The 25,250-nt window shown below is 48.7% G+C and overlaps 1 protein-coding gene across 3 annotated transcripts in view; it reads right to left on the bottom strand.

Annotated features, from left to right (window-relative positions):
* The window catches only part of KCNH2 (potassium voltage-gated channel subfamily H member 2), a 52,263-nt gene that overhangs the window by 12,776 nt on the left and 14,237 nt on the right, over positions 1-25,250 (bottom strand). The window contains exons 1-7 of one of the 3 annotated variants that reach the window (XM_052000277.1): positions 14,245-14,295; positions 12,546-12,710; positions 11,076-11,513; positions 9,959-10,170; positions 2,549-2,971; positions 1,350-1,737; positions 341-540 (exon numbers count right to left, since the gene is read on the bottom strand). In XM_052000277.1, the coding sequence (XP_051856237.1) occupies positions 341-540; positions 1,350-1,737; positions 2,549-2,971; positions 9,959-10,170; positions 11,076-11,513; positions 12,546-12,648 (1,764 nt within the window). In that variant the 5' untranslated portion in view covers positions 12,649-12,710; positions 14,245-14,295. Of the gene's footprint in view, positions 1-340; positions 541-1,349; positions 1,738-2,548; positions 2,972-7,698; positions 7,831-9,958; positions 10,171-11,075; positions 11,514-12,545; positions 12,711-14,244; positions 14,296-25,250 lie in introns of those variants that run through there. The other 2 variants (XM_052000276.1, XM_052000278.1) reach the window with 2 other exon arrangements.

Below are 25,250 nucleotides of genomic sequence, written 5' to 3'. Positions count from 1 at the left end.
TGGTCTTTGCGTTACAAAGTGCGACCACAGTGCCCAGCATACAGAAGGCATTTAATAAAAGCTTGGCAAATTTCTATCTTTCCCTAGTCTCCATCACTTTCCCTCTCTAGCCATGTTCATGATGCCCTAGGTATGACGAAGGGTGTCAAGCCACCAGACCCTCCAAATCCTGGTCTCCCCAGACTTCCCAACCCTTGTGTTTCTTCAAATTCTGGTCTAAGGGCCCTCTCCTGCCCCTCTCCTTCTGGTCTCTACAAGTCAGTCAGTTGATTGTGACCCTCATCCTTCCGACATCTCCAGAGCCCCATTCCCAGGAGCCAGTGTCTCCTGCCCTCCTCACCGCATTCATATCGATGCCATTGGTGTAGGACCACGCGTGCTGGAAGTACTCCTCCAGGCGCTGTCGCAGGGGGTTGGGGATCTGGTGAAAGCGGATGAACTCACGGACTCGGAGCATCTGGGTGTGGTATCGGGCAGTGCCCGAGTACAGTCGTTGTATGATGGCTGATACATTGCCAAAGATACTGGCGTACATCAGAGCTGGGGGACACGGGGGCGAGAGCAACAGTCAACAAGGAGACTCCCTTTGTCACTGAGAACCCTGCATATGGTGTCTCTGTCTCTCTCTCCTTCTCTGTCTCTATCTGTCTGACTCTCTCCATCTTTCCATGTCTCTGTCTCTCTTATATTCTCTTTGTCTCTCACTCTTTTTCTCTCCCTTTCTCTGTATGTGTCTCTCTTTCATATTCTCTGTTTCTCTGTCTCTCTGTCTTTCTCTCTCTCTCTCCATCTTTCCATGTCTCTCTCTCTTTTTCTCTCTGTCTCTATCACTCTCTCTCTCAGTATCTGTCTGTCTCTTTCATATTCTCTCTGTCTCTGTCACTCTGTCTCTGTCTCTCCCTCCCCTCCTCTCCTCCCCACTCTGTCTCTCTCTTATATGCACACTCATACTCTCTCTCCCTCCCCAAACCACTGCTCCTGAACGCCAAGGCTTCTCCAAGCTCTCCCTTCATCCCTCACAGCACAGGGCGGCTTTTCTGCCCTCCCAAATGATTGTCCTTTCTGTTTGTTTCTCTACTCAATAGAGCCAAGCCCTCTCATTTCTAAGCCCTGTGTAAACTCTGCTGGCCCTCTCACTCCCTACAATTTCCCATCCCTTTTTCTAAACCATCCTCTCTTCCCTGAAGCCCATCTTCAGAAAAGCCTCGAGTCACCCATCCCTCATCTCTGCACAATTGCCAGCGATCTCTTCTCCCCGTCCCAAGCCCCCAACCCACTGCTCAGTCTGGGCCCCCCAAACCTCCTTCCTCCCCTCATCCCCCTCTCCCCACCCCCGGGCTGGCACTCACAGCCAATGAGCATGACACATATGGAGAAGATCTTCTCGGAATTGGTGTTGGGGGAGACATTGCCAAAGCCCACACTGGTCAGGCTGCTGAAGGTGAAGTAGAGGGCAGTGACATACTTGTCCTTGATGGAGGGGCCCCCCGAGCCGCTGCCATTGTAGGGCTTGCCGATCTGGTCACCCAGGTTGTGAAGCCAGCCGATGCGGGAGTCCATGAACGGCTGCTCCATGTTGCCGATGGCGTACCAGATGCAGGCCAGCCAGTGCGCGATGAGGGCGAAGGTGCACATGAGCAGGAAGAGCACGGCAGCCCCATACTCTGAGTAGCGGTCCAGCTTCCTTGCCACCCTCACCAGCCGCAGCAGCCGTGCTGTCTTCAGCAGCCCGATCAGCTGCGAGGCACGGGGCCAGGGGGAAGGGTAGGGTTAGCTCCAAAGTAGGAAGGGGAAGTAAGATAAGGATGAGGTCCAAGGGGAGGAGAGGGGAATGAGACACCCTGGAATGGGGCAAAACTGGGGTAGGCTAAAAGGGTTGGGATGCTATGGACTAATGAGGGCACTAAGGTCCTAAGGGAATACCATGCTAGAGGAGTTAACAGGCATCTAGATATAAACCCCAGAGACTTCTGATTTTCCATTTTTCCATCCCTCATCCCTCTGCCTCTTTATCCATGTATCTCTACCTTTCTTTCTCCACCTATCACCCATCTTTCCTACTCCTCCATCCCTCTCCTTCCTATTTCCTCCATCCCTTCTTTCCTTTTTCCTCCATTCCTTTCTCCCTTTACTCCTTCAATTCTCTATTCTCTTTTCATTACTTTCTCTTTTCCTCTTTCTTCATGGTTTTCTCCATTTCCCGCTTAATCTTCCTCATCTCTCTCTCTCTTTACCCCTCTCTTTTTCTTTCATCCCTTTCTCCCTCTCTTCCTCTTAATGATTTCTTTCCATACACACCTTCCCCATCCTACTTTTCTCATCCTTCTCTCTTTTTTTTTATCCTCTCCCTCATTCAATTTTACTATCTTCACATTCCTCTTTCTTTCATGATTTCTCTTGGTTCTTCTCTCCTTCCCCTCCACCCCTCATTTCCTCCCTCTACCTTACCAGTGCATGTCTCTCTCCTTACATCCCACTTGTCTTATCCTTTTCTCCCTCTCTCTCTCCATTCCTCTCCCTCCCTTTCTCCCATTCTCCCTGTCCCCACCTCCTCAGAGCCGGAGCCAAAGATGAGTAGGTCAAAAGGGATGGCTGCCACCATGTCGATGAGGAACCAGCCCTTGAAGTAGTGGACAGCGATTCGGCCAGGGTGGCTGACCACCTCCTCATTGGCGTTGACATAGGTGGTTCGGAAGTTGATGAGGATGTCCACAATGAACATGATGTCCACGATGAGGTCCACCACCGCCAAGGGCTGACAGGCATAGCCACAATCAGGGGCTGGTGGGGTCTCCTCACTCAGCAGGAAGGCTGCCGAGTACGGAGTAAAGACGGCGGTGTAGATGACCAGCAGGAGGATAAGCCAGTCCCACACAGCCTTGAAAGGACTATAGTGCAAAATGGTCCAGCGGTGAATCCTGGGGGCCTGCAGCTTGTACTCAGGCAACACGTCTGCACCCAAGGACAGGACCTGGGAGAGGGTCAGCAAAGAAAGGAGTGTGGGTATGAAGGAGCGGGGTCCCCAAGGAGTTCCGAGGACCAGGACCCAAGAATGGGTATCAGGGGAGGGGGTGATTCAGTAGAAATAAGAGTCCCAACTGGGCAGGAGGGTAAGGAAATCTAGTCTACTTCTCTAAATGTCATACAGTAAGAGAACTACAGCTCCTATCATTCAGTGCAGTACACTGCTCCCCCCAGGAATGACCCAAGGGCTACAAGTCATAGGTTCATGTGATGTAAATATGAAAGAGATCATCCAATATGAATATATCATTTTACAGATGAGGAAACTGAGGTTCAGCAAGGAGAAGTAGGCACAAAAGGTGGTCAGAGCCCAAAGCAGGATTGCACCTGGGACCTCCAACTCCAAATCCAATAGCCTTTCCTCTATACTAAGCTGTCTCTGGCTACAGAGTAACCCCCAGAGATTACATTCTCACCATGCTTTCTGAAACAAAGTTCCACCATATTGGGTGGCAAGTATAATATACCACATACAAACCTGGATCCTACCAGGTCCAGCCTTGTAGGATCCTAAATTTGGGGCCCATGTCGGACATTGCTGGTACCTGCAGATCCCTGTACCTTCTACTTGGGAATCTAAGTGCCCCAGCCAGCCTAGTTAACCAGCCCCTTCTGCTAATCCAAGAAAGTGAAGCCATAAACATAGACTGGCCCCAATCCAGAGAAAGTGAAGGTACAGCTATAACCAGTAGCCATGGCCCCTACATATACTTAGGTAGAATATGTGGGCCCAGTTCCTGTGCCCTGGTAGAAGGGCACACATCTGAAGAAACAGTCATCTGTATTTCTTCCATCCAGAGTAATAACTGCACACACACACAGACACACACAGACACAAACAATGTGTACACTTGAACATACACATCTGTGTGCCTCCTGAGAAGAGATTCAGAGAACAGCTCCCATAACAGAGGTACATGCAAAGTAAGGAGCAGGCTAAGAGCTAGGGAATGAAGTCTAAGGCTGAGAAAGAACAGCCAAATCTCCACATCACTGCAGCAGTGACATTCACACGCTGCCTAGACACACACAAAGGCTGATCTCCCTTGGAGTTTGGGGAAGTACGAAATTCTGAAGGTAGCAGTTCCATGAATCCCATCCCACCCTCCACTTACCCCATTGCTCCTAATTCTCCAACATACCACAATGCCCCAGTACCAGATTCACCTAAGATTTAATCACTCCAAGATTTCCACATCAGAGTGCCCAGTTTACTCTCTAGCCATAAAAGTTTTTATCTATCGGTCATGGCTCCCAATCCCTTGTCCCTCAATTTCCCTGGTCCCTCCTCACAGGTGGCAACAGGGAGATGAAGGAATTGGGGAGGGGAAAAGGCATGACCCGGCCAGTCACACAGGCCAGTATACTCATCAACTTCCGAACCACCTATGTCAACGCCAATGAGGAGGTGGTCAGCCATACAGTATACAGTCACAGTCATACAGCAGCACTGTGACTCAGAAGGCTACCCTTCTCACACCCCCGGCCCCCTGAAGCATCCCCAAGTTAGGGATAAGCAGCTTAATGAAGAAGGAAGATGGGTCTATGTATCTAAGGCAGAGTTACTTATCTGAATGCTAAAATACCAACCAGAAACCAGCTTGAATCTACTGCCTAAAGGGGGAAGGTGGGGAGACAGACTTCAGTCCTTCCCAGCTTCCCAAGACCTAGTTTCTTCCAGTTAATTAAAGAACATCATTTTTCCATATTCCCAGCAGCCTAAAGAAAGCAGCTGTAGGAATAGCTATGAGTCTAAGCCAGACTCCCTTAGGGGGGGCTGGGAGAGCAGGGAGAACAGGAAGGGGACAGAGGATTGAGAGGACATGGAAGAGATGTCACCAGATAGATAACTTTATGGGAACATAGACAAGGACTCAAAAATACAAGCATTCTCTGGAGCTATAGACTTTCCCACTTTACTCCAACTTCATGTCCTCAGTCACCCCCGTCTCTCCATAGATAGCTTAAGTCACAAAGTTGGGGAGAGGGGAAGAATATACAAAAGAGGAAAGTTCTCAGGGAAATGGGTTTGAGGGCAGTCAAATGACAAAAAGCTTATAGCCAGTTTCTTAACCTGAGATCCACACACCTCCAGGGTGTGCTGAACTTGAATGAGAAAAAATTACATCTTTATTTTCACTACTCTTTGAATTTCTTTATAATAACTAATTTTTTAAATGTTAAGCATTTAGAAAGGGTCCGTGACATTCACAAATAGATTGAGACACCTAATTCATAGACTAGGGGAAAATTAACCAGGGCTCCTTTGGCAAGCAATGAGGAAAGCAAGAGATCAGTGTAGACACCTAGACAGATTCCTGTGATTGACTGCCCTGGGCCTCCCACCACAGATACTGCAAGACTCGGCACTCACAAAGGGCCCTGACCTCTCCATTTTGACTCCATTCACAAAGGCCCTTAATTACAACCTAACGGCCATTGTCATTCCCACCAGCTCATCCATTACTCTCATCCCTGCCGCCATAATATAAACATACGCTCACACAAGACACACAATAGAAAACCAGCTGGGGTGGAAAGAGCCCTGGACCAAAAACCTGGGTCTGAGACTGAGATCAATCACCTACACATGTGTGACCTATGGCATTTAATTTTACTTTCCTGATCTTTCTGCATCTATCAAACAAGCATAGAATCAGCTGCCTCATCCACCTTACCCAAGAGTCGGAAAGAGAATATAGTAGGATGTATTGAAAAACAATAAATTAGCACAAAAATGCAACGTATTATTTATCATTATTGACAGTCCCAGATTTTTCTAGCCATCCCAAATCTTCCTACTTTACTACCACCCTTTGACCATCCTAGAACCAGGTTAAGAGCTGGAAGAGACCTTGCAAATCATTATGGATAGATTTCAGGGGGTCAGTGAACGTGGTTTTTTTTTTTTTTAAGACGTTTTGATAACTGTATTTCAATGTGATTGGCTCCCCTTGCATTTTACACAATATCCTCTGTAAATTTATTTTATGCATTTAAAAACCTGATTCTGAGGAGCCCATGGGCTTCACCCAGCTGCCAGAGGTATCCAAATGGTTATGAGCTTAAGATCTAGCCCAAGCTGCTTGTTTTTATAGATCAGGAAACTGAAACCTCACTGTCTGGTGCTTTGCTTACGGCCTTTGTGTTAGCTCACAGTAGACCAGATAATAAACTCCAGATCTCTTGGCCCCTAGAACAAGGTCCTTCCCACCAGAGCTCACTGTGTTGGGGATCTCAGCCTCTGTGCAGGACTCTGTGTGATGTGAAATATGGGAAGGTGGAGAAAGAATGCTCCCCCCTCCCACCCATACAAAAGTGTTCATAAAGCAAAAAGATTGGGAAGCCAAGGAATGGTCAAAAAACCAAGGGTCTCCACCACTCAGAATCCCTGGGGGCTTCAGCTGCAAATGCTATGGAGGGCTCCATGCCTGACTCAGAGACAAGCAAAGGCCAATCTTGCCTCCCGAGTCTAAGGCCATGTGCAAGGCTGGCTGGGGTTCTGGGGTTCAGTTGAGTCTTGGATCTCTCCCTCCCACCCACCCTAACCCCACCTGGACTGAAGAACTGTCATCTGCCCTCCCCATAATGTCACAGCTGCTCCTGAAATGCTTCCTGGCCACCCCAAAGGGTCAGCTATCTGTGCGGCAGGTCGCCCGCCCCAGCCAGGGGTGGTCTCGTGTCTGTCACTGCTGCCCTAGGTAGGGAAATCATGGCTAGGGAAGGCGTCTTGGGTCTAAGTAACCCAGGGGCTCTTACTTACCTGTCAAGACCCTGTCCCATTAAGAATCTTTCATGTCCCCATCCTCCAGCCTCGGCCATTTCCCTAACAGCCAATTCCTCTGAGACACTGTCCCACATCCACATCATCCTCCGACTACTCTCAAAGCCCACCCAAAAAACACGCGTCCTACTAGAGAGCCGGGAAAGACCCCGGCGCAGGAAACTGCTTGAGTCTCCTTGGGGCAAAGGGAAGGAGGCAAAGGCCTGTCTGCGAGCAGGCCCTCCCCTCGGACAGCCCGGCAGGGCTCCAGTCCTGAGCTTTCCTCTCTCCTTCCTTGGGGGAGTGGATCTGGGCCTAACAAATGCTACTTAGAATCGTCTCCATATCTTGATAACCGGCTCTTCCCACCTCTCCAGCCCTCGGACCGCCCTGTATCTGGAGGCCCCAGACCAAGACGCCCAGTCAGAAGCTCTGTTGGGATACGCGACTTGGGGGGGCAGGGGTAAGAAGATGGCGGCTTCCGGGGGAGGAGCCCCTCATACAACCCATCAGAGCTCTGCTGCCAGCTCGGATCCCAAGGCGGAGCGAAGCAACCCTGTGCCAGAGCTAGGGGCCATCCTTCTCCCTCTCTCGGCCCTCTGGTCAGATTCCCTTCCATCTTGGAAGGCTGGTAGTCATGGTGGGATGGGGGCAGGGAGGGCCTGTGTAAGGGGAATTCCTTGAATTGAGGGACTTGGGGAATTCTCCACAAGCCCGGCCAACGGGCTGAGAAGAGAGGAGGGACGGACTGGCACTCCTCTACCTCACCCGGTGTCCCCAGTGCCATTATTCTTTTCCCTGGGACATCACGGGCTCCCCTGCTCTCTCATCCCACCTTGGCCCCATGCGTCCCTAAGGACCCGCCTCAGCGCCCATCAGTGGAGGGGAAGGGAGAGGTGTGGGTCACCTACCTCCTGGGCCACGAGGCTGGAGATGCGCACAGCACGCCGCACCCGGGCATTCCTGGGCCTGGGCAGTAGAGCCCCGGCCTCTGCCCCTGCCCCACTCAACTTCCTGGCTGTGGACATGGTGGACTCTACCCCCCCCAGCCCACCAGTCCAAAGGCCTGGGCTTGTTCCCCAACGGCACCTCAGGATCCCCTGGGTCAGGTGGGGCCAGGGGCAGCGAGGGATGGGCACCAGGGGCTGGCAGGCCGGCTCCCAGAGCTGTCCCTGGCATGGAGCCAGGGGGTAAGGGGGATCTGGGCTTCGTCCCCCACAGCTGGCTCACCCTGGCAGCAGGCACAGGCAACAGTGGTCAGCCCCGCTCATGCCATCCGGTGCCCGCCGAGCCCCAGCCCCCCAGTGCCGGCTCAGCTGCCAGGGCTCTGCACTCCGCCCGCTGCCCGCCCAACAGCAGCAGATGGAGCCTCTGCTCCAGCTCCTCCTCCCCTCCCTCAGTCTCTCCCCCCTCCCCCCTGCTATGTTGGGCTCCCCCTCACACCCGCCCCCTCCCGCCCCCATGTGCCCTGACAGCCACCCTCTCCTCCCCCCCCAGGCCCCGGCTCTCCGGCTGAGCCGCTCTCGCTGCAGATGCTCCCGCAGCCCTCTCCCCTCCCCCAGCCGCCGGCCCGGCCTGTCACCGCAGATTAATGGTCTCCCCTACACCCCCCCTCCCCAGGCCGGCCTGAGCACAGAGCGGGAGACAGACACCCACAGTGACACACACAAATGGACACCCACGGCCCTGCGTGCGTCCCACAGACAGATAGGCACCCGTAAAATAATAATGTGCGCAGATACACAGAAAAGGGAGTGCGGAGTTTGGGGAGAGAAGGCTGGGACCGGAGGTAGGCAAGGGCCGAGGAGGGGGTGGAAATAGCCAGGTGAGACCGGAGAGAGGGGTGGAGGCCGGGCTGAGAGAAGGGCCGGGAGGGGGGGAGGGGGCTGTCCCTGGCGGAGACCCAAAGGCCCGGTCAGGAGGAGGACCCAGAGTGGGACTCTGGCAAAGCGGGGAAGAGAGCTGCTCAAGCCTCGGATGCCCTCTGTGCCCGGGAGGGAACAAACAGCTCCCAGAGAGTGGAGTGCGGGTCTGGGGAACCCGCAGCCAAAAGGAGGGGACACAGGCTGCCCCAGCCTGGGGGAGACTGGCCCTCAGACGCTCCTGTTCCTGCCCTCATCTTATCCCTCCCCACCTCTACTCTGCCGAAATGGCCCATCAAGGAACTGCAGGCAAGAGGAATGGGGGTATGGCGTGGGGGGCACAGGGCAGGAGAGAAACAGCAGCCATAGAGAAAACGGTGAAAGACGATGGAGAGGAAGCCTCAGAGCCTGAAACCAAGCAGGAAACCGATACTAGCCCTGCCCATGGGGTAGGAAGGGAACCCTGCTATAACCAAGCCCTGCCCACGGGGCATGAGGAACCCTGCCTATAACCTAGCACTGCCCACGGGGCATGAGGAACCCTGCCAATAACCTAGCTCTGCCCACGGGACATGAGGAACCCTGCCGATAACCTAGCACTGCCCACGGGGCAGGAAGGAACCCTGCTTTAGGCCCTTCCTGCTGTTTTCAGTGACCCATGACATTCTCATTTCTCCTCAGTCCATTCCACAGGCTTCTGACCCCCTCCTCTCCATTCCCATGAGCACCCCCCAAAACAAGAGCCACCCCCTGGCCCAGGAGAGTCGAGCACCTCCCACCGGGACTACAGCGGGCCCCCCCATGTGAGATCTCCAGGATCTCCTTTCCCCAGGTGGAGAGCCACCTCTTCCTCTGGCCCCACATCCCTCTTTACCCAGATTCCTCTCCCACTTGTATCTGTCTCTGCTCTTGGGCAGCCAGACCCACAAGGTCATCCCCTCTTCCTGTCTCCCTTCACCCTCTGCCAGGCCCTCCATATGTAGCCTTCCCTCCCTCATATCCTCTCTAATCTACTGGATTTTCTCATTATTCCCCTAAAGCCGTTTCCTCTCCCAGCTCTGACTGACCTTTTGCCCTAGCCCATCCCTGCCAAAGTGACCCAGTCCTGGAAGTGGCCGAGTCCCAGCCCCCTGCTCCAGACACTCTCCCCCTCGCTCCCCGCTCCCTCGGAAGGCCCATCTGGGCTCCTCAGCCCCACGCCCGCCTTTCTCCTCCCGGCCAGGCCTTTCCCGGGTCCTGCTCGGTGGTGAGCCCAGGCCCTTCGGGGGAAGGGAGGCCTGGGGCAGGACCAGGGCGCCCGGACCCTTACCTGGGTGACTTTCTCAGTGACGTTGTGGGTCCTCTCCTTGATCTTTGGGGCAATGATCTCACGGTCACTGGCAGGTGAGGCCAGAAAAGGGTCACCCTTCAGATCCACGAAGTTCAGGGTGATCTGAGGAATCTTGCTGATGGTGCGGTAACGGACGAGGTCCGAGTCTGAGGTGGAGTTCAGGAGGCTGCTGCGTAGGGGGTGCATGGCCCCTGGGTTGGGCAGGGGAAGGAAGAGAGCGGTCAAGGGCTCAGGCAGCACGGGCCCGGGTCAAAACACGGGGGACGGCTGGGTCGGGAACACAGAGGCACAGACGGGTGCAGGTCTTAGAGGGACGGCTGGGTCAGCAACGTGGCGGGACAGTTAGTGAGTTAGACACATGGAGGCAACCACTGACTGGGGATCCCCGTGGACAGGCGAATGACAATAAGAAAGGGGGACCACTAAGTCAGGAACACAAGCGGGGTAGGTAGATCTAAGGGGTCGAGGGACCAGATCAGTGCACAGATCCAGAAACAAGACAAGAGCCAGAACTCAGAGAACTGGCCGGCAAAGGAAGGGCCAGGAGCACGTGCGCACAGAAAAATTTTTGAGTTCTATGGATGGGAAGCTAGAGGGGCACCCAGGGGAGTCTGCTGTAGCTAGAGCAGGGGGAGGCAGGCCAAGGAAAGAGAGCAAGGGCCCAGAATTAAGGACCCAAAAGATGGGCCACTCAGTGAAAGAAGCCAGCAGCTGTACCTGCAGAAAGCTACCACTGCTGAGACCAGCAGATTCAAGTTCTGGAGATTTAGATGCCAGAAACAGTCTTTTGAGTTGGAGAATATAATGGTTTGGGCATTTAATGGGATGAATGGACACTTAATGGGATTAAATAAGTGCTAATGGGATTTCCCATCTCACTGACAGGGAAAGGGAATCTGTGGGGATCCAGGAAGCAGGAGTGGAGGGAGCGAGGGGAAGGATGAGCAACAGAAGAAGAAAGGGTTTGGACAAAGGGAGGTAAGAATCCCATCTGGCCACAGGCTTCCTGCTGCCCCCAGCATCCTTTTCACTGCCCTAGCCCCTCTCGGCCCTCCCATCCCCGCCCCAGCCTTCGGGCCCCAGCCAGCCCCCTCACCAGTGCTGGCATGGCGGGGGGGCGGGGGCATCGTGCCGGCCCTCATGGCCTCAATGTCATCGGCGGAAGACGCTCGTCGGACGCTGGCACAGCTCTCGCGGGAGCGGGTCCGAGCCAGGCTGCAGCTGGAGCCCGAGGCGTCAGGGTTGAGGTTCCGCGTCCGAGGGGAGGAATGCGTGAGAGGTACACTGCTCGGGGAGCCAGGCCCCACCAGGGCCCTGCGCTCCTCCGCCAGGCCGGGAGGGCCTGACACATGGTTATCTAGGGAGGAGGTCACCTCATCCAGGGCCAGAGACTCACTGCTGGGCGGTGCCGGAGTCAGGTCCACGTCCACCACAACTGCCCCAGGAGCCCTCGGGCCACCAGGCCGCAGGGACGGTTCCCGGGCTGTCAGGGCTAGAAGGGCTGGAAGCTTCAGTCGGAAGGTCCGGCCACGGCCTGTGGGGGAAAACGGGCAGATGGGCAGAATCGCAGCATCCACATGCCCCCAGGAGTCCTGCCCTGCCTCCGGACGCCCTCCTTCCCAGACCTCCCCAGCCAGGGAGAGCGCATCCCAGCACCACCTCATGGGAGCACAGAACTTCAGAGTCCTGAGACACCTAAAACACAATCTGAGCCAAAGGGGAGCTGAGGCCGCCGGCCGTAGAGCAAGGGGAGGGGAGAAAGTCAGAAAGAGCACAAAAATAGTCAGTAGAGCAGAGTGGACAGTGTTGAACTTGGAATCCACAACCACCCCGCACTAGTTTAGTTACAGCCCTGAACAGGTCATTTAATCTGTCCAATGATGTGAATTCCAGTAATTCCCTAATATTCATCCACCAAGTCACAGAGCTGTTGTTTGGGGGGTTGGTTGTTTTGGGGGGGGCTTGTTGTTTTGAGGTGGTTGGAATCATCCAGGATCACACATCTAGGAAGTCTTAAGTGTCTGAGGCCCCATTTGAACTCAGGTCCAACTGGCTCCAGGGCTGTGGGCCCCAAAATCACACATCCGTTGTGATCTGCCTTAATAGAAAGATTTCCCATCTACAGCTGTTCCCTAAGCCAATGAATCACAAATCCTTTGTGTATAATCTTCTAGAGATAAACAATCTTTCCCCAAACACTTTCCCATTAGGCAGCTCCCTGGATCATGCCTCTGTGAGGCAGATGGGGTATTACCCCCCATTTATGGTCCCCATTTCCTAGATGAGAAGGCAGAGCTCCAAAGTAGTCAGATGACTCCCCTACAGTCATACGGCCCGTCAGTGGCAGAGCTGGGTCTAAAACCCAGGTCTCCTGACTCCTGGTCCGAAGTTCTTTTGGGGGCAACCTCAAAGGAGCCAAGTAAAGAGAGCTCACTAGCTGGCCCCTCACCTCACCCTGACTCCACAAGTCCAATGATAAGGCTATCTGACAATCTGCCCCAGGGTTCCAGGACCTAGAGCTAGAAGGGGGTGAGGAGATCATTTAGGTGAGGAAGACAACACCTACCTGGGGCCAGCCAACTGGTGGGAGGGCCTCGGTGGTTCGTGTCATGGGCCAGAGACCCCGCCAACTCTGTCTCCATCACCACTTCAAAGTTGAGGATGAACATGATGACAGCCCCATCCTCGTTCTTCACGGGAACTACGTCCACCAAGCACAGAAAGCAGCTGCCTGAGGGGCAGACCCAGAGCATTGGGAAGGGAAGGAATGAGCAAACCCTCTTCCCCTCTCATTAGCAGTCACCAGAGCTAGGGAGTCAGCACCAATATGAACAAAGAAATGCCCCCAAGCTAAAAGGGCCCCAGCCAGGATCCGCTCTTTCGGTCTCTACCCCCATTGCCCTTTTTAATTCATGTTTTGCTGCCCATCTCTCTCCGGTGTAGCCTGTCTCTTCACATCCATTATCTTTCTTTCCATTCCTCTCTTACTTTGTCTTTGTTTCCTTATCTTTGTTTATATGTCTCTTTATATTATGAATTCTTCTAGGACAGGACAGTCCTTGAGGACTTTTGCCTCTTTTTGTATTCCCAACACAGCGCAGTGCCTGGTACAGAATAGGTATTTAACAAATGTTTATTGATTGATTGATCTCTCACTCCATCTCTATATTTATTTCACTCAAGATCTGTTCAGTCACTGAAGCCCTACAATAGGTAAACGAAAGCTTGTAAAGGAGAAAATTACACACCCCCTTACATTTACCAACCATAACTAGGGTCTTCTCCATATTATTTGCCCCTAAAATGGCTTATCTCATTATCCTGACTTTACATTGAATTGACTTGTCAGGAACAATCACATTTCCACATCTGGCATCTCCCACTGGTTCTCCCTTGTAATATCTAGTAGAGCATCAAGCATGCTTGCAGATCAATTTTAATTGATAACTCCCGTAAAAGGCATTATGGGCTTCACAATCCTACCTCTGACCCCAAGAAGTCACTAATCAGATGAGTCACTAATTCTCTCAGAGGTTCAGGTAATGCTCTAAGACCCTTAAATTGAGCTGCTGATCTACATGGATGGAGGGAATTTTCTTGCTCAAGAATTCCCAATGAAATCACAGGTCCAAACAACTGCTCAACGTTGATGATCGCAAAGGTGATGGAGATAACAGCAATCGTGAAGAAAATGTGAGTCATACCAGTAGTGACAATTGGAAGTGACTCTAATAGCAGTGATGACAGTGGACATCGTGGTCCTACTATGTAAATAGCTCTTTCTCCCATATTCAGATCCCCCTCCAACTTTCTGCTCTCTTTTCCCACCCCTTGCACCCCATTCCCTTACTTAATGCCTAGCTCCAAATTCACAAAGATTGAGGGGAGAATCCTTTGAAATCACATGGGAAGGGCTGAGCATCCTAAGCAGGTCACTGTTCAGGGACTACAAGTCCTGCTTATCTCTCCACCATAGCACTCCTGAGGTTGATGGGAGTTCGATTCAGGATCCGTGTAAAAGGACCAGATAGGAATGGGCAGTGTCTCCTCCTTTCTACTCCTTTGAAGGTAGGAGGAGAAAATGGAAGGGGATAGGGACACTAATTAGATTAGGTTTTCTGACAGCTATAGGCTAATCCTATGGAATGGGATCCATTGAAGTCAAGTGGGAATGGAAGACAGAGAAAAGATGTTAAAGATAAGGGGGATGTCCAAAGGAGGTGGCTGGCTAAGGGTACCATCCCCCCAAAAAGCCTCCCACTCACCCTCTCTCCCTGGCCTTCAGGGCCACCCCAGGAGTAACAGGTCAGGATGCATCTTCCTTCTATCTGCTTGTCTCTCCTGCCCCAAACCCCGTGTTTTCTTACCCCCCCACCAGACCCAAAGCACAGCTGTGGAGATGGGAGGCGCTGGGGGTTGGGCCAGGAGACTGCCTGGAACTCCGACAGTCTGCCTGAAGTTTATGCCCAAATATGGCTGTGGCCAGCAGCAGCTGGAGTGGGAACTGGCCCTGGCCAGTGGCCCAACAGAATGGCCAGAGACCCAGGGGACCTCCAGCCCACAGGTTCTAGAGACCCTTGAAATCTATAGATAATGAATGTTCTAGCAACCTGGTCTAAGATTCCTCAAGCCTGGAAGACAGAACCCTTTGACAGGTTATCTGAAAAATCACGCCTCCAGCCCAATCCTAAGAGTCCAGATCCCGTAAGCCCCATACAGCCCAGGCACTCCAATATGAAAACACAGTACCTGGAAGTGAGACCCCCCCCATGCCCCTCGCCCAAAGTCCTGGTGCTCTCGTCTCCCCACCCCATAGCAGTGGCCGCCTCCCTAAGCAGCCTTGCTCCTTCCCCACCCCTGCACCCCAGGGCCCTAGCCCTCTTAGTTTGACTGAATTATTTGAAGGAAAATATTTCCTGAATGTGTCCAAAGTCCCGGTTATTCCAAAAATGTAAGCTGGAGCAGTGCCTGATGGCTGAGGGAGATAGAACTTAAGAGGAAGAATAATCGGCTGCTCTAAAGGAAGAGGGGAGGGAAAGGAGGGCTTTCCTTATCTTTTTTTCTCTTCTTCCTGCTCAGTTTCTCCAAAATGCCCCCGATCCTCCAGCCCCCCATGATGGGTCAGTTAAAACCTATCTATAAGCCCACAGTCAGTTCCCTCTCATCTATGAGCCAGACAAGACAGGCCGTCCTGCAAACAAGTTCTCTGGGTTGAAGCTAGGGCAGGTGGGAAGGGGAGGGATGTGCATAGGGTCCCCCGGGGACCAAAGTGGGGGCAGTGGCAGGGATGCCTGCCAGACAAAAAGGGCGGGACATGGGGACAGCCAAGACATGGGTATCACAGGCAACTTCCAACTATGCACAATCTTTGGAAGCACTGAGGGCGGCAGAACCAGGAAAGCTAGATGTATTACCTAAAAATCAGTGGAAGCTATGAATTCAACGAGTGTCTTTGGGGTGGACTGTATCTGCAAGTCAGTGTCTCAAGAAGCAATGGGCTGAGGATTCAATAGAGATTTAGGAATCAGTAAGCATGGTGGGCTCAAGGTAAAAGACTCAGTGATGGATGTGGGCTGAAGATCCAGGGACTGGGGGAAGGGTTGGGGGATAGCAGTAATAACCTAAGGGTCTGGGAGGTCATTAATGATGATGGCCTTAGTCCAGGGATCAATGGAGGTGATGGTTTTATTGGGAGTTAGTGTGACTAATAGGTTCAGTCTCTGGGGCTCTGTGACAGACTTGAGGATCCAGGGATCAATAAGGATAAAAGGTTGATAGTCTTAGGAACCAGTGAAAATGATATATTTATTATATGGGATCAGGAAAAGTAATGGATTCAGTGTCAAGAGGTCAGTAAAAGGTAATGACTAACCAGGTCATATAATAGATAGAGTGTTGGACCCGGAATCAGAAATTCAAAAACTTGATTCAGACATGTATTAGTTGTGTAACTCTGGGCAAATCATTTACTCTCATCTGGCCTCAGTTTCCTCATCTGTCAAATGGGAATAATAATAATACCATTTATTTTATAGAGTTGTTGTGAAAACCCAATGAAATAATAGCTACAAGCTTTAAAGCATTATATAAATATTGAATATGATCATGAACTTAGAGGACAAAGAGGCTAAGGGAATCAAGGGTCTTTGGGCCACTGAAGCTAGATGCAGTGTTTTCATGCCATTTGGAGGTGGAGCTGACGGTCCCCTAATTAGCACAGGCTTTGGGTCACAGGGTCAGGAGGGATGATGGGACCAAAGTTTAGTGTTAAGCGTGGGTGACATCCATTTGTGTCAGAGAGTCCTTGACTGAGGTATCATTGGAGATGGTGAGCTGAGGGTATGAGGAGAAGTGTCTGGGGGTCAATAAGGGTAATGAACTCAGTGACAAGAATTCAATGAGGATTGTGAGCCAGGGATCCATGGTAGTGATAGACTTGGTGAAAATGAGAGATTCAATGCTTAGAGTTCAGACAGAGTGATGGACTTAGTGTCCAGGGGTTCAGTTGGGTAAGTACAGAATCGCAGAATTGGAAAAGATCCTAAAGACAATATAATGCACTCTGTATCTATTTAGGAGTAATGGCCCCAAAAGTTTGAAGACTTCCAATGATAAGGAATGCAATACCTTAATAATCCCATTGTATTTTGGGGCAGCTCTAGTTATTTTTTTGTTTGTTTTTCCCTTACATTAATCCTAAATCTGTTACTGTACAATTTCCAATCAGTATAAAAAACTGCTGTCGTGGAGACTCCCTCTGCTGATGAAGCTCAGCAATCTACCTATAACTTAGGGTCTCAGTTTTTGAGGGCTAACCCTCAAGCCACGATTGTTGTGACCTGTTGTGTCAGAGGCAGAAGACAAGCCCTAGATTTCCAGAATGGTTCTCTATCCAATCTTGCTGGCTCTCCCTCACATTATATCTAAATATAATAGATGGAAAATTGAGAAAGGAGCAAAGGCTAACAATTAGGAGGATAAGGGGAGGTTTCCTGGAAGAGGGGGCAACTAAGCTGAGCTTTGAAAGAATTCAGGGAGTCTCAGAAGTAAATGTGGGAGGGGAGTGCATTCCAGATAAAAATAATAAAGACACATTAATGACGAAAATAGTGATTGGTTCTGTTTTTAAATATGGTTTCGAGGTACTCGGAACTATGCTAAGAAAGTAGTAATAAACATGCATGTACTTGACCTAGAAAAGCCACAGCTAAGCAAAGACACCCCCCAAAGAGCAATAATAAAAAGAAAGTTTCCATATACATCAAAATATTTATATCATCATTTTTTGTCGTAGCAAGAGCAAAGTGAACGCTCATCAATTGAAGAAATAGCTAAACAAATGATGGTTTGTTGAATATAATGGAATATTACTGTGCTGTAAGAAACTATGAGAATGAAAAATACAGAAAAGTATGCTGAGTTCAATGAACTGACACAAAGTGAAGCAAGCAGGAGCCAGAAAATAATATATACAATGACAACAATGATGTAAATTAAAAGAACAAAACAGCCCAAAACCGAATGCCATAGAATTATAATGACCAAGCTTTGTCCAAAAAAGATAAATGAGAATATACCTCTTTCTCTTCTCTGCACAGATGGACAACATTGGGTATGGAACACTGCTTTAACACTGGACTTGCTGATGTGTTGGTTAGTTTGGGTGAGCTTTTATTTTTCCTCTTTTTAAACATTCTTTATTATAAGAGATGTATTTCTGAGAGGGATGAAATGTATTGGAAAACTAAGATGATATGAAAATATAGCAATAAAAAAATTGAATTAAATATATGTATTAATTTGGATGTGGTTGCAAGGTACAGCAAAGCCCCAGGCCCCAGCTCCTACATACCATCTCTCCTGAGTCTTCTATCTTATTCCTTTCTTTCCTCATATCCCCTAGCCTCATATGGCTCCAGTCAGCCTGGCTCCCCTGGGAACTAGAGGAAACAGAGTCGAGTATGGGATCACAGTAAATGGAGAAGAGCATCAAGCCTTGGCAAGGCCTGGGCTGGCATTCTGCCACCTGGGTTGGAACCTCCCCAGAACTAAGAGCTGTAGTACCACCTATAGCCACTTCATGGCAGCCTCAGTCCAACAATGTTGAGCTCTTCTTGGGAGAACAGAGGGGTGGGGAATGGACACTGACAAGGACCAGGATTAGACATCGGGATAAAGCAGGGATAAATATGGGGTCAGGGATCATGTGCCACCCACTACTACAGAACGATCCTCAGCCCCAGTCGCCAGAAGAGAATGGGCTCAGGAGACCCAGGAGGTGGTGGGCTGAGCAGAGACCAAGAGCTACCTATAGGATGCAATACCATCTGGTTCCTGGAATTCCCCAGAATAGGAGCCCTTAATAAGCATTATTGCCCAGTTCCTCTCGGCCACAGGGTAGGTAGGTGGTAACACTTTAAAAATAAAAGACTTGGTATCTAAGAGCTTGAGCTGAGCAGCTCTAAAGTTTACCACGTTACCTAGCTGACCCAGTTTTAAGAAAGGGCCTTGAGAGCCCCTCATATTCCGAAGATTTTTCTTCCAAAACCCAAAAGGTCTGAACATAAGAAAAAACCCAATATGGTCTCAACAGAAAGTGCAGAGGGACACAGCTCCAGAAGACAGGCTTCTTCCCCTCCCGATCCCTCTCAACACAAACAGACCAGCTAGGCCAGGGTTTCTTGGTTACAGATTCAGAGCATCAATAAATTTGGTTGCTCAACCCAGCTGCCCTTACATATACTCCTCCCCTTACCATCCCCTAGAGCTGAAGGCATCATCCTTTCCCAGAAATCAGGCTCAAGGGCTGGAGAGAGACTTGGAAAAGGAGACAAGGAAAGGAGTACGGATGGCAGCACAGGTTAGGATTAATAGGAACTCACAAGAATAATTCACTTACATAGCACTCAACAGGTTACAAAGGGCTTTCCTCACACCAGTGAAGCGGATAATGCATTGCCCTCTGTTCTCTGAGACCATTAACCTCAATGACCACAGAACACTGGGTCCATTATTCCTACTGCTGTCCACTTTCACAAATGAGGAAATTGAGACCTAGAGAAGTGATTTGCCAAAGACCAAGGGTAAAATTAGGAATAGGTTCAAATCCCAGATCCACATGCTCCTAGGCAAGTCACCTCACATCTACAGGACTCGGTTTCCTCATCAGCAAAAGAAAGGGTTGGAGATGATGATCCCTAAGAAGCCTTTCCAGCTCTAAATCCTATGGAGCCTGTTTAGCTCCAAATCTCACAGTCTCCTGTCTCCCGGTCCAAGGTTGTTTCCTTAAACCACCCAAGAGTTAGGGAAGGAGATGGGGACAGACATGGAGGTGGGGGCAGCAATGACAATTAAATGTAAGGAAAGGGATGGAGAGGTCACGTGGGACCAGAGGGCAGCAAGATAGGCAACTGCCTCGGGCATGACTTGAAATGGATTTTTTTTTGAGTTTTGGTGGAAGTAGAACAAGTATGTTTCTTTAACATTCCATTTTGTAAATGCACATATTTTAATGCCAAACAATCTCAGTCTCCATGGCACACAGGTATTTATTTTGTGATCTTGAATCTCATGTGTCACAATGAAGGCTTAGAGCCTCTGGTGGACAATAATACACGGAAGATGAAATTTTCAAATCCTGCCTTAGGCTCAGAAATCCCTAACTCTGGCTCTAAGGATATGGATTAAGCAAAAAGTGGAAAAGGAAGAATAGGAGAAGAACAGAAGCAGGTAAGGAAAGAGAGGGGGAAAGATGGGGAGGGGAAGAGGAGGGTGAAGGGGGCAAGAAAGAGAAGGAACTAATTAAAGAGAAGTGGAGAAACACAGGCGAAATCAGAAAGAGTTGGCAAACACAATCCAGTTGCAGAAAGTGGCTGAGCTGCAGGCTTCCAAATACTATGTGTTAATTCATCAGCACATAATCTGTCGTTTTTATTTAATGCCAACACACACACAGCCATCCACCCTGCAGCTGCTCATTTCCCCAAACCCTGATTCCTTTTCAGCGCTTCTGGGCCCTGCCACATCAGTTGGGTCTTGCCCAGTTGGGGATAACTCTTAAGTAAGTAGTGCTCTATTGTACTGCATATGTATTCCATAGCCTTTCAGAGCCAGGGGAGGGCAGGGTCAATAATGATTCCAGGGTTTGCAGGGGCAGATGGTACAGATGACCTTGAGAAGGGAAGGAAATAGAGGAAGGAGGGGAAAGCAAGGCTGTAATTCAGGTCTTTAATGCTTTGCTGAAATGAATTTCCCTCAGGAGAAACAGCATGGGCTGATGGGCAAAGAGCTGAACTTATAGTCTAGAGATCTGAGTTCAAGTTCCAGCTCTGACACTGACTTGTATGTGACCTTGAACAAGTTATTTACCCCTCTCTCCAGGAGGCATCTGTAAGAGGCAGGGGAGAGAGAGAGATTATCCCATCCCTATCTACCTCACAGGTTTGCTGTGAAGATTTAATAAGAGAAAGTCCAGGAAAATATTTGGGAAAACATCAGCTGCTATATAAATAGAAGGAGATGTTAGCCCTGCAGGTAGAAGGCAGAAGTTGTTGTTCCTTGCCCCGCACCAGTCCCTGATAGGTAGGACACACCATCCTGGGGACAATCTTAGAGCCAGGCTGAGATGGAAGAGCAGGGGCTCAACCCCGGTCCCTGTCCGCCCCCAGCAAAAGATGCTGTCTCCGGCTCAGGGCTGGCTGTGTAGTGTCAGGTTATATTTAGCTTGGTGGCGGCGACAGGAAGAGGCAAAAGAAACAGCAGCTCCTGGTCTGGGGCCATAGTGTTACTGACATCCCACTTACGGCAGAGGCAACGGTGGAAAAGGAGTGAGGGGGAGGGAGGGAGGAAGGTCAAAAAGGCTCTGTGCCCCCCCCCCAGATCGGCAAAGCCTACATAGAGAGCAAGAACAGAAAAAGCTCCAGGATTTGGGCAACAAGGGAATCCGAGGGCTCGATGGGGACCCGAGGGGCCCAAGACATTGTGAATGGTGAAGGCAAGGGCCAGAGGAACAACGACAGCCTTCCACAGTGTCAAGAGCCCATGCCTCGCTAGGCAGCTCAGAGAGCTGGAGAGGTGTGGAAAAGACAGAAAGTGAGACAGCAGGAAGATAAGAAGTCATAAACATCCCACTCCTCAATTTCCAGACATTTGTTTTAGACTGTGATAACACATGTGAGCTTGCCATCACAGCAACTCATGAGGAACCCTTGTCTTACCATAGACCAATCTCTTTATCCAACCTCAAGCTCCCAGATACATTTTTTGGGTTTCCAGTTTTCACATCACTCGTGGATAGACTTTCATCACTTCACACCTGGATTACAATAATGGCTGCCAACTGGTCTTCCAACTCTCTTCCCTTCCCCCCAGCAATCCTTTCTGCATATCGCTGCCAAAACAATTTTCCTAAACCTGCTGTGTCCTCACATCACCACCTCTTGATCAAAAACTACATTTTTCTTTCCTACCACAATACAAATTCCTCAAAACTCTCGATAATTCATTGGGTGTGGGGAATACATTGGATTGTGGAGACCTGGATTTGAATCTTAGCTCCAAAGGGAGTTAGATGGTGCTGGACTTAGAATCAGGAAGATGTTAGTTCAAACCAGATAACTTACTAGGTGTGTGAACCCCAGGCCATTCAATCCATCTTTGTCTGCCAGTTTCCTCATTTGTCAAATAAGATGGTAGCACTTGATGCCCTTCTAATTTCTTCTAGGTTTTTTTTTTTTAAGAAGCAGCTAGAGGCAGCTAGATGGTGTAGTGGTTAGAGCACTAACCCTGAAGTCAGGAGGACCTGAGTTCAAACCTGATCTCAGACATGTAACACTTCCTGCTATGTGACCCTGGGCAAGTCACTTAACCCCAATTGCCTCAGCAAAAAAACAAAACAAATAAACTTTTAAAAGCAGCTATCACAGCTATCACAGAGAAGCACTGGATTTGGAATCAAGAAAACCTGAGATCAAAAACTGCTTCAAATGCTTAAAAGCTATGTGCTCCTGGGCAAGTCACCTAAGCTATCTGAGCCTTGGTTTGCTTCTCTGTGATATAAGAAAACTGAACTGGATGACCTGTTGCTTCCAGCTCCAAGTCTATGATCCCAGGATTTGAGATAAAATCGATTAGTTGGGTGACTATGCACAAGACAGCCAACCTCTATGAACCTCATCTGTAAAATGAGAATAAAAAATACACTACCTATGTGCTAGGATTTTTGTTAGAAAAGAAATGTGTAAAGATTAAAACTCTTATAAAAACAGTAATACTACCAAATCTTACTATCTGCTTTTTCCCAAGTCACACCCTATGCTCCACTAAAGACAGTTTTCTCACTCTCCTCCAAACTCATATAGGCATTTCCATCTCTGTGTTTTCCATCCTATTTTCTTTTTTTCTCTATTCAAATCCTTATCATCCTTCAAAAGCCAGCTTCCATCCCACCTTCTGCTTGAAGCCTTCCCTAACTAACAGCCCCAATTCATACTTATTTCTTTTTCTAGGACCACCTATTGTATTTTCTATGTGAAATACCCAACTTGTCACTCACAGAATATGGAACGGTTAGTAGACAACCAATATTTACTTGCTAATTGGCTGGGGGATCAGTGTAGCCTATGAACTATAGTTCTCAGTCAGTACAATAACATATCCTTGTAACAGAAATCTCAAGGATCAAAGAGCACTAAATTTATTTTTTTGGTGTAATTTAGAAAAGATACCTATTTAAAAAACAATCATCTTGATTTGTTGGAGTCTAAGCTTCCATTAGTATATACTAGTTAGCCTGACCATAAATTCAGTGAACTGGAACAATTATTTTCCCTCATCTTCTTGGTTTGTTGATGTTGTTAATCAATCATTTCAGTTGCAACTCTTTGTGACCCCATTTGGAGTTTTCTTGGCAAAGACACTGGAATGGTTTGCCATTTTCTTCTCCAGTTCATTTTACAGATGAGGAAACTGAGACAAACAGACTTGCTCAAGGTCATACATCTAGGAAGTCTGAGACCAAATCTGAAATCAAATCCTCCGTCTCTAAGTCTATGAACTGAGCTTTCTAGCTACTCCCCTCTGCCATATTTAAAAATCCTCACTTGATCTGACCATCTCTGGTAGCCACCATTCTATAGTTCTCTTCCCTTAATGGCAGCAGTCCAAAAAGAGTGCCTCCACTTCTCCTTGCACTTTCTTCTAAACCCCCAGCAATCTTACTTCTGATCTCATTCAACTAAAACTGCCTTCTCCAAAATTATCAATGATCTGTTAATTATCAAATCTAGTCTCTAGCCGCACTGATCTTTGTAGATCCTCTGCAACATCTGATCTTGTCTGCTTCTGAATTCTTCTCTCTGGATTTTTGTGACACTGCTCTCTCTCCGTTCTTTGCCTATTTTTCCCCAAATGCTCCTTCTCAGTCTCTTTATCCCCATCATGCCAGCTAATCTTAGCTGTTTCTCCAAGGCTCTGGCCTGCCCCCCACTTTCCCTTTTTGCCTAAGACTACCTCATTTGGTGATCTCATTGTCTCCCATGGGATCAATTATCATCTCTATGCAGATGATTCCCAGATCCTTATATTCCACCCTAACATCTCTGTTGAGCCTCTTGCATAGGAAAAGTCAAACTAGACATCTCATAAGTGTCCCAATTTTTTTTTCCAGAACAGAACTCATTATCTTTTCCCACAAAATTCTCCAGGTTGCCATTCCACCAAGCATCTGAGTTCACAGTACTGGTGTCATCCTTCACTTCTCATGCTCACCCTCCCTAGGTGGTCAATACATTGTTGAATCTCGTTTTTGTCTTCCCATGGTTCTCACATGCATCCCCTTCTCTCCACTCACACAATCACAATCCTAATTCAGGTTCTCTTCACCTCTTGCTTCTATTATTGCAATAATTTTCTAACTAGTTTCTCCGCCTCAGGTCTTGTCCATTTCTATAGCATACTTCTCAACTTCTGAGATGATTTTTCTAAAAATGAAAATCTGACTATGTCACCCCTTCTCCTCATCTCACACCCAATATGCTCCATCAGCTATCTATTATCTCCAATTTTCTATCTGGCATTTAAAGCTCTCCATGATTTGCCTCCTTTTTAGACTCCTCACATCTTATTTCCCTCCACAGTCTCTACAATCCAACTACACCAGCCTACTCGAGTTTCTTGAACTAGAGAAGTCACGTCCCATTTCCATGTACCAGTGTCCCTCACTAAATGCATTCCTCCTTATTTCTGCTTCTTAGTTTCCCAGAATTCCTTCAAAGACAGCTTAAATCCCACCTTCTGTAGGAAACCTTTTTTGTTCAGATCATCTCCATCTCTTCTGTATGTATCTTTGGGCAGTTGCTTCAGTAAAACTGAGACCTATTAAAACCCTTAAGCTTAAAAAGGCCAAGTTGTATCCAGGACCGTCTTCAGTCATCCTGATCTCTATCTGGCCCCTGAATCCAGAAGGCCCCAGAGGAGAAAATGAAGTTGGTTACCTTGCACAGCCCTCCCTCACTCAAATCCAACTGAATTTCAGGTCATGGCATTACCTCCCTGGTGGCATTGTTATCTTGGAGAACAAAGGACACACTACAATGTATCTAGTATGTATACATAGTTATTTACATTAATTCACATTCCTGGGAGAAAAATCTCGCAGGAGATTAAATGTGAGTTACTTACAGGAAGGAGCCTGTTTGTTACTTTTCTTTGTATCAGTCCATAGTACATAGTAAGCATTTAATAGATCTTTTTTCCGTGTGTTGATATTATGCTAATTTATTCTTCTTCCTTTTTTATTATTTTAAAAATACTCTTTGTTATATGGGTTGGCTTTCTGAGAGGAGGAGAGGAGAAGGGATTATGGGGAAAATATCAATAAAAACTTATTTTAAAAAATAAATCCTTGCTTTTTTGACTGAAACCTATTAGAGTTGTAAGATCAAATGATACAATTGATATAAATAATACCAACCCACATTTCTACAGGGCTTTAAACATTCTCACAACAATCCCTATGAAATTGGTATTGCTAGTATTATCTCCATTATATAGATAATAAACAAATAAATGAATGAATTATTAAATGCTTGTTATATGCAAAGTACTATTCTGCATGGTGTACCTACAAATAGAAAAGTAAGACAGTTCTTGCTCTTATTTGGAAATAATTTGTCCAGTGTCGCATTAACAAATAAGTCTTTGAATTAGATCTTGAATCCTGACTCAGTTAGGTGTCTCAGTGAATGGAGCAATGAGCCTAGAATCAGGAAGA

This window comes from Antechinus flavipes, chromosome 5, assembly GCF_016432865.1.
Source record: "Antechinus flavipes isolate AdamAnt ecotype Samford, QLD, Australia chromosome 5, AdamAnt_v2, whole genome shotgun sequence".
NCBI classification, from domain to species: Eukaryota; Metazoa; Chordata; class Mammalia; order Dasyuromorphia; family Dasyuridae; genus Antechinus; species Antechinus flavipes.
The sequence above is the reverse complement of the archived record's forward strand: the minus strand, read 5'-3'. Positions and strand labels throughout refer to the sequence as shown.